Source organism: Bison bison, unplaced genomic scaffold (assembly GCF_000754665.1).
Source record: "Bison bison bison isolate TAMUID 2011002044 unplaced genomic scaffold, Bison_UMD1.0 scf7180017864193, whole genome shotgun sequence".
NCBI lineage: Eukaryota > Metazoa > Chordata > Mammalia > Artiodactyla > Bovidae > Bison > Bison bison.
In genome coordinates this window covers 3772544-3781506 of record NW_011494765.1, presented here as the reverse complement: position 1 = coordinate 3781506, position 8963 = coordinate 3772544, and the positions used below count along the sequence as shown (strand labels likewise).

The following is an 8963-nucleotide window of genomic DNA, read 5'->3' as shown; positions in this document are numbered from 1 at the left end:
GCTCCTCTTGACTGCACCCCAGCCACCCCGGTGTCATTCGAGGAACTGCAGGGAGCAGGGGCTCTGTTCCTAGCTGGGCAGGGCCTCTCCTGGGCTGCTTGCTTACGCCAGACACGTGTCAAAGCTCACGTCCAATGCTCCAACTATCTGCTGACCCCTGCCCCCCACTTCCAAGGTGTGAGATACCAGGTTCCGTGGTTTAGGACAGTCCCATGGCCAAACAAAGCAGACACCGGATGAGGACCGGGCCTCCAGGGAGGACAGCGGCCCCGTTCCCACGGTGCCCGTGTGGGGAGCTGGGCTGGGTGGCCAGCACCTTGGGGAACGATGGTGTGGTCACTGGCACTAGTGGCAGAAGGGTCAGTTCTGGCTTCAGTCTGGTGACTGTGTGTCCACGTCCTTGGGCACCGGCTCACAGAGCCTCTTTACCCACGTGATGATGGTCAGGGCGTGGGGACAGGCAGTTGGAGCTGTTGTTGGCACGTGAGCACTGCAGAGATGAGCCCTTTGTGAGGATGATGGTGAGGAGGCTGGGCATGGGGACCTGGCGACAAAGTTCATGTCCACGCAAGCACCCAGCCCCTCGGCTGCCTCGGCCGCAGGCAAGTCCTCTCTGGGCCGGTGGCTGTGGGATGGCCGGCCCCCGTCCTCAGGGCGTCCAGTGTGTGAACTGAGGGGTGAGTCAGAGGGGAGCTAGGCCCAGGTCCACTTGGGCACCACCGGCCGCCCCTCCGTGTTTCCTTAGGGTCCCCATGAAGTTCTCGGGCACTCGAGGCCCCTGGCGTGAGAGATCTGTTCCACGGGGCAACCCATCAGTGCTAGGGGGGGTGGTGGGTGGGTGCCCTGTGCCAGGCCACCAGCCCCTCAGGGTCTTCTGGGAGGAGGCGATGGCTTCATGGTGGCAGAGTCAGGAGGGCAGGGAGCCGGTGGCATCACTGGGCGGCCAGACAACTGTCCAGGGCCCTCAGATGGCTCCCGTGGTGGGTAGGGTTGGTCAGAGGACTACTGGGCATCACACAGATACGGGAGGAGCCGCTGGTCACTACAGCACACACAGGTTAGTGGAGGTTAAGGAAGAGCATCCCCAGGGAGGCAGGGGGCGTCACGTTGGGCAAGCTGATGACCGATGACTGAGGAGGCAACAGCTCAGCTGCCCAGAGTCTCCCAGGAGCGCCGAGCAGGGCAGTGTGGATGGGCGGCGGGAGGGGCCGGGCGAGGGGGCGCTCAGTAGTCCGGGCGCTGTGTCGTCTCCCCGCGGGCGGGTGGGCAGCCCCTCAGGACTGGGGGATCTGCTGGCATCGGGTGGGGCTGGGCGGGAGCCTGGCCGCGGCACTCTGCTCCGTGCGGAAGCTGTACTCGTACTGCGGGAGGTCAGGGGGGAGAGAAGTTCAGTCAGGGCAGGGGACACTGGAGAGAACCAGCCCATGGCCGTGGACAAGCTGGGCGGAGGCCCCGAGGACACTGGAGGGCTGCCCTTGGCACGTGCACACGTACCGCAGGCGTGGGCTGTGCGTGTGTGTGCGTGTGTGCACAGGGAAGGGGGCACGCCTCTGGTGCTGCGTGGTGGCTGGCTGGCTCGCTCATCTGTGACGACTGGACCCTTGCGCACCACTCCCCGGGTGGTATGAGCCCTCAGCAGCAGCAGCTTGCATGCCAGGCGGTGTGCTGCACGCCCTCCCGCCTCCCGGCAGACAGTCCCCCTACTCCCGCTGCGGAAGGAGTCTCCTGGATGGGGAGGGATGGCCCTGGGCGCCACCCCAGACCTGGCCGGGCAGGCGGGCTGTGGCTGCAGGCTTGGGGAGCCCCTGGGGCCGGCCGCCTGCTCAGTGCTTTCTGAGCCGAAGACAAGCCTCAGATGGCGTGGGCCACAGGGACGGGGCACCCCATGCCCCCAGCGCCTTCCTCCCTGGGCTCCTGGGGCCAGTTTGTAATAAGCTATGAGAGCCTGGGCCAGGGTGGGACCAGCGGAGTGGACCTGGGCTCGCCTGCCCAGCTGCCGGCCTGAACCTGCGTTCAGTTCTCATGCTGGAGACCCAAGCCTACCCACCTGACCCGGGTCACAGAAATGACAGATGGTGGGCTCCGAGTCTGGTGGAAATTCAGAGGAGGGGGAACACCTGTGGTTCACCCTGATGGCCAGGGGGTATTTCTACACCCAAATGTGGGGCAGGTGTGCCAGACAAGAAGAGTGGGGCACAGGCTGTGGGACTGGGAGTGGGCCGTGAGAAGGGCCTGGACACCAGGGGCGGCAGCCACGCGGGACCCTGGGTCTTAGGAATGAGTTGCTTAGATCAGTGGTCAGTAAACTTTTAAAATAATATTTTCAAAAACTTTTCAGCACTAAAATTGCCATAAGGAAGGGCTCCCCTACATAAAGCAGAGCAGAGTTGAACCACCTGGCTGAACTCAGCCTCTGCCTGAAGCTGCCCTCTCGGGGACCCAGTTGGGGGAGCCTGCCAGGATGACATGGAACCGTCCCAGCAAGGGTGTGGGGGGGTGACCACTGGGTGCCCACCCAGTAAGGTGCTGCAGCTGTGGGCTCCAAATGGTCCCCGAGCCCCAAAGTGAGCTGCCTGCAGCTACGAGGCCCTTCCAGGGGCTGTGCTGAGCTGAGGGAGCACAGCTGAGGGGTTTTGGGGGTCACTTGGGAATGAGGGGGGAGCAGAGGATGCTGGAGGGGTTTATTCCTCCCGGGGGAAAGGGTGGGGAGAACGAGGCAGCCAGCATTTCATCCTCGGCCACCCGCCAATGGCCTACAGACTGGCCCAGGACAGAGGGGCAGCTGGCGCTGGGTGTGGGGGCGAGGTCTGGGCGGGCCCCGGCTGTCCTGTGTGAGCAGCCAAAGGGGCCAGGGGACGCCAGTGACAGGACGGTGCTCCCTACAAACAGAAGGGGTGGGGAGGGAAGGACTTGACATTGCAGGGTGACCCCAGCACCTCTGAACCTCAGTGAACTCATCTCCTTTATAATAATAATTTCTTGTTATTAAGAAATAACAAGTGTGGGTGAGGATGTGGAGAAAAGGGAACCCTGTGTTCCCTGTAGCATCATTCACAACAGTCAAGATACAGAAGCGACCTGTGCCCATCGATGGATGAATGGATAAAGAAAATGTGGTGCGTACATAGGGTATTCATAAAAAATATGCAATCTTCGTGAAACTAAAATCAGAAAAGCAAAATGGATAAACCTCAAGCCAGAATCATCAAGGAATAAAAAAGGCAGAGGGTCCAAATCAATACAATCAGAAATGAAAAAGGAGAAGTTACAAGGGGACGCCACAGAAATACAGAGGACCATGAGGGCCACTGCAGGCAACTCTATGCCAATAAAAGCAGACGGCCTGGAAGAAAAGGATGGATTCTTAGGGAGGTGTGTCTCCCAAGACTGAGTCAGGAAGAAAATCTGAACAGACCAACTGCAAGCACTGAAACTGAACCTCTGATTATAAAACTCCCAACAAACAGAAGTTCAGGATCACACGGCTTCACAGGCGAATTCTATCACACACTGAGGGAAGGGTTGACACCTGTCCTTCTCAAACTATTCCAAAACATTGCAGAAGAAGGAACACTCCCAAACTCATTCTATGAAGCCACCATCATCCTCATACCTAAATCAGACAAAGATACCACAAAAAAGAAAATTACAGGCTAATATCACTGATGACCATTGATGCAAAAATCCTCAACAAAATACTACTAAACTGAAGCCAACAATACATTAAAAGGATCATATGCTATGGTTTTTCCTGTGGTCATGTATGGATGTGAGAGTTGGACTGTGAAGAAGGCTGAGCGCCAAAGAATTGATGCTTTTGAACTGTGGTGTTGGAGAAGACTCTTGAGAGTCCCTTGGACTGCAAGGAGATCCAACCAGTCCATTCTGAAGGAGATCAGCCCTGGGATTTCTTTGGAGGGACTGATGCTAAAGCTGAAACTCCAGTACTTTGGCCACCTCATGCGAAGAGTTGACTCATTGGAAAAGACTCTGATGCTGGGAGGGATTGGGGGCAGGAGGAGAAGGGGACAACAGAGGATGAGATGGCTGGATGGCATCACTGACTCGATGGATGCGAGTCTGAGTGAACTCTGGGAGATGGTGATGGACAGGGAGGCCTGGCGTGCTGCGATCCATGGGGTCGCAAAGAGTTGGACACAACTGAGCGACTGAACTGAACTGAACTGATACCATGATCAAGTGGGTTTATTTCAGGGAATAAAACTATCTTTTAAGTAATGCCATTTTTAAAAAACCTGTAAATCAATGTGATACATCACATTAACAAACTGAAGAGTAAAATCCATATGATCATCTAAATAGATGCAGAAAAAGCTTTTGATAAAATTCGATATTGATTTATGGTAAAAATTTTCCAGAAAGTGGGCACAAAGGGAACCTACTGTCAATATAATAAAGGACATATATGACAAGCCCACAGGTATTAAAACATTGTACTCAATGGTGAAAAGCTGAAAGCATTTCCTCTAAGATCAGGAATGTCCACTCTTTCCACTTTTATTCGACATAGTTTTGGAAGTCCGAGGCATGGTAATTAATCAGAGAATAAAAAGAAAGGGAATCCAAATTGGAAAAAAAAGAGTAAAGCTGTCACCATTTTCATGACATGTTACTATACATACTAATAAAAAATCCTAAAGACACTGACAGAAGACTAGAGCTCATCAATGAATTCAGTAAAGTTGCAGGATACAAAATTCATACGCAGAAATCTGCTGCATTTCTATATACTAAAAAATGAAATATCAGAAAGAGAAATTAAGGAAAATCCTATTTACCACTGCATCAAAATGGCAATCCACTCCAGCACTCTTGCCTGGTAAATCCCATGGATGGAGGAGCCTGATAGGCTACAGTCCATGGGGTCGCAAAGAGTCGGACACGACTGAGCGACTTCACTTCACTTCAAGGAGACAAAAGATCTGGAGTCCAAAAACTATAAGATGCTGATGAAAAATGGAAGAGACACAGACAGATGGAAAGTTATACCACATTCTTGGATTGGAAGAATCAGTATTGTCAAAGGACTATATTACCCAAGAAAGTCTACAGATTCAATGCCAATGGCATTTTTCACAGCACCAGAACAAAAAATTTTTTAATTTGTATGGAAACACAAAGACTCTGAATAGCCAAAGCAACCTTGAGAAAGAAAAATGAAGCTGGAGGAATCAGACTCCTTGACTTCAGGCTACACTACAAAGCTACAGTAATTAAAACAGTATGGTACTGGCATAAAAACAGAAATACAGATCAATGGAACAGGATAGGAAGCCCAGAAATAAACCCACACAACTGTGGTCAATTAATCAACCACAAAGGAAGAAAGAACATACAATAGAGAAAAGACAGTCTTCAATAAGTGGTGCTGGGAAAACTGGACAGCTACCTGTAAACGAATACAACTAGAACATTCTCTAACATTATACACAAAAAATAAACTCAAAGTGGATTAAAGACCTAAATGTGAACACAAGATACTATAAAACTCCGAGAGGAAAACACAGGCAGAACACTCTTTGACATAAATTATACCAATCTCTTTTTGGATCTGTCTCCTAGAGGAATGGAAATAAAAACAACCAACCAACAAACAAAAAAACAAATGGGACCTAATTAAAGTCAAAAGCTTTTGCACAGCAAAACAACCACAAACAACCTATTGAATTGGAGAAAATATTGGCAAATGATGCGACCGACAAGGTATTAATCTCCAAAATATATTAATACAAACAGCTCATACAGCTCAATATAAAAAGACAAACAGCCCAATCAAAAAATGAGCAGAAGATCTAAACAGACATTCCTCTAAAGAAGACATACAGATGGCCAAAAGGCACATAGAAAGATGCTCGGCATTGCTAATATAGAAATGCTGATCAAAATTACAGTGAGGTATCACCTCACACTGGTCAGAATGACCATCAGCAAAAAGTCTGTAAATAATAAATGCTGGAGACGGAGTGAAGGAAAAGGAACTCTCCTACAGCGTTGGTGGGAATGTAAATTGGTGCAGCCATTATGGAGAACAGTATGAAGCGTCCTTAAAAAAACTAAGAATAGAGTTACCATATGATCCTGCAACCCCACTCCTGGCTATATATCCAGAGAAAATCACTGGAAAAAATACATGTACCCCAATGTTCACTGCAGCACTCTTTATAATAACCAGGACATGGAAGCAACCTAAATGCCCATCAACAGAGAAATGAATAAAGAAAATGTATGTGTATATATATACACATACCTGTATATATATACACCCCACCTGGGCTTACCTGGTGGCTCAGAAGGTAAAGAATCTGCCTACAAATGCAGGAGACCTGGGTTCGATCCCCGGGTTGGGAAGATCCCCTGGAGAAGGGAATGGCAACCCACTCCAGTAATTTTGCCTATATATACACAACGGAATGCTACTCAACTATAAAAAGAAATAATGCCATCTGCAGCAACATGGATGGATCTAGAGATTATCATACTAAATGAAGTAAATCAGACTAAAACAAACATCATGGAAATCACTTATATGTGGAATCTAAAAGAAGGGCTACAAATGAATTTAGTATACAGAACAGAAATAGACGCACAGACACAGAAGAGAGACATGTGGTTACCAAAGGGGAAGCAGGAGGTAGGGATAAATTAGGAGTTGGGGATTAACAAATATACGCTGCTGTATATAAAACAGATGACCAACAAGGACCTACTGTGTAGCATAGAGAACTATACTCAATATTTTATAGTAACCTATAAGGGAAGAGACTCTGAGAAAGGGTGTGTGTATATATGTGTGTGTGTGTGTGTATCTGTGTAAAAAACTGAACTGCTTTGCTGCACACCTGAAACTAACACTGTAAACCAACTATACTCAGAACAAAAATTTAAAGAATAAAAAAAGGAAATCTTGTCATTTGTAACAACATGGATGGATCTTGAGGGCGTTGTGCTGAATGAAGTCAGTCAGACACAGAAAGACAAACACTTTGTGATCTCAGTTATATGTGGAACCCAGAATACAGCAAGACCAAGCTCACTGGGCAGAGCAGACGCCAGAGGCGGGTGGGGCGGGTGAAATGGGGCAAGACAGTGGAAAGGCACAGACGCCCAGTTACAGAGTGATTACGTCCTGAAGACAGACTGTGCAGCGTCGTGGATATGGATATCAATACTGCAATTCGTATTTTGGTAGTTGCTAAATTTTAAAAATTCTCATCAGAAGGAAACAGTTGTTACTATGTAAGATAAAAGATGGTAACTATATTTATTATGATAATTGCTTTGCAATATATACAACTATCGACACATGTTGTACACCTGAAGCCAATATGCCTTTTATACTTCAATAAAGAAGGTGGGGGTGACAATCTCTACTTCCGGGGCCCTCTTTGAGGGGGGGATGAGGTGCGGCAGGTTAAGGGCCCGCCTGCCCCGGCACCATGCAAGCACTCACTGTACATTTGTTGGCTACGTAAGAGAAGACATCGACGTGGCCGCACTTTCCTGCTAATGACCCGGGCTCCAGCCATGGTCCGGGCACTCCAGCTCCAGGAGGCTGGAGGAGCAGTGCAGCCTCAGACCAGGAGGACTTCGGGCAAAGTTTGGGACAACACCGCCACCTGGTGGCTGCTCAGGAGCATCACGGCAGGAAACAATCTCTGCCTCTATCACCCACTCACCCACCCGCATCCGCCTGTGCTGGGCTCTGGGGTCAGGAGGGAGCCCTACAAGAGGGGCAGGGGATGGACGCCGGAACTCCGGTGCTTTTAACCCAAATGGGCAATAGAAAGATAGCAGCCTTGGGGAGAGAACATGAAGGCATTTCTGCCAATGGCCAAGGGTGGTCCCTGAGGAGTACTCAGGGGTGCCGCCTGCCTGGCTGCAGAGACGTGGATGAACCAGGAATGAAGGGATGGAAGTGCGAGCCCTTGGGGGAGAGGGTATCTGGAGTTACAGTGCAGGGATGTTTGTAGGAAAGCTCACAGGATCAGAAGACAAAGAGGACGGGCCTGGAAGGCAGGACCCCAGCCCTGGCGATGGACCCAGGGCCAGGTAGGAGACGGGGGGGATCAGGGGGCAGCAGTTGGCCTGAGCTGTACAGGCTGGGGCGGGGGGGATGGGGTCACTAAAAACACGTGGTGACCTCAGCAGGGGCAGTGCTGGGTGGGCACAGGCTCCAGGGCGGTGCCGACGTGGGCAGCAGAGTGTGGTCTCTCCTCAAGGGTGGACAGAGGGTGGCACCCAGACTGAAAGCAGCAGGCTGGTCAGCCTGTAACACACACAGGTCCCGCCTTAGTAGGTCCGGGGAGTGGGCCAGAGATTCCGCCTCGTCAGCCAGCTCCCTGGTGACCCAATGCTGCAGGTCGGTTCTGTGGCCCCACCACATGTGGGATGTGGGAGTGGACGGGAGGGGCAGAGAGGAAGGGCCAGAGACTTTAGGGCTGAGGGGGCGCTGAGGAGGGAATGGGGGGCGGTGTGGGGAGGAGGCTGGTGGTGGTTGCGGGGGGGGCTCTACTTGGGCTGCTCTGAGGCCTTGCTTGGGGCACAGCCTAAGTGAGGCACTTAAGTGAGGGAGCCAGCCCAGTGTCAGCCGCTGGAGTGGCACCACCAGCTGTGGGCTGGGTCACCTCTACCCTCTAGTGCCTGCTGTGCCCGGCTCCCAGGTGGCAGGAATGCCCAGGGCAGGGAAGCCGCCTGAGTTTGCTGGGGGCCAGCTGGCCACAGAGGGTGCGTGAAAGGGGACGGAGGCACGGGCCCCCAGATGTCCACAGCCAGGGGCCCAGGGGCCAGGCCCAGAGACCTGGATACTGCCAGGGGTAGGCCCAGAAAGGGTACTTTCTGAGGGCATGGGGCAGTGGGGACAAGGGGGTGCAGGCGGGCCGGGGTCGAAGTGCCTTGTGGGGTGGACCTGACATTAGAAAGCATCACTATGAACAAAGTTAGTG

The 8963-nt window shown here is 51.6% G+C and overlaps 1 protein-coding gene across 1 annotated transcript in view; it reads right to left on the bottom strand.

Annotated features, from left to right (window-relative positions):
* Positions 1-6: 6 nt before the first annotated feature.
* The window catches only part of MVB12B (multivesicular body subunit 12B), a 193686-nt gene continuing 184729 nt past the window's right edge, over positions 7-8963 (bottom strand). Inside the window, exon 10 of the mRNA XM_010844088.1 lies at positions 7-1361. Coding sequence (XP_010842390.1) covers positions 1275-1361 — 87 coding nt within the window. The 3' untranslated portion in view covers positions 7-1274. The remainder of the gene's footprint in view (positions 1362-8963) is intronic.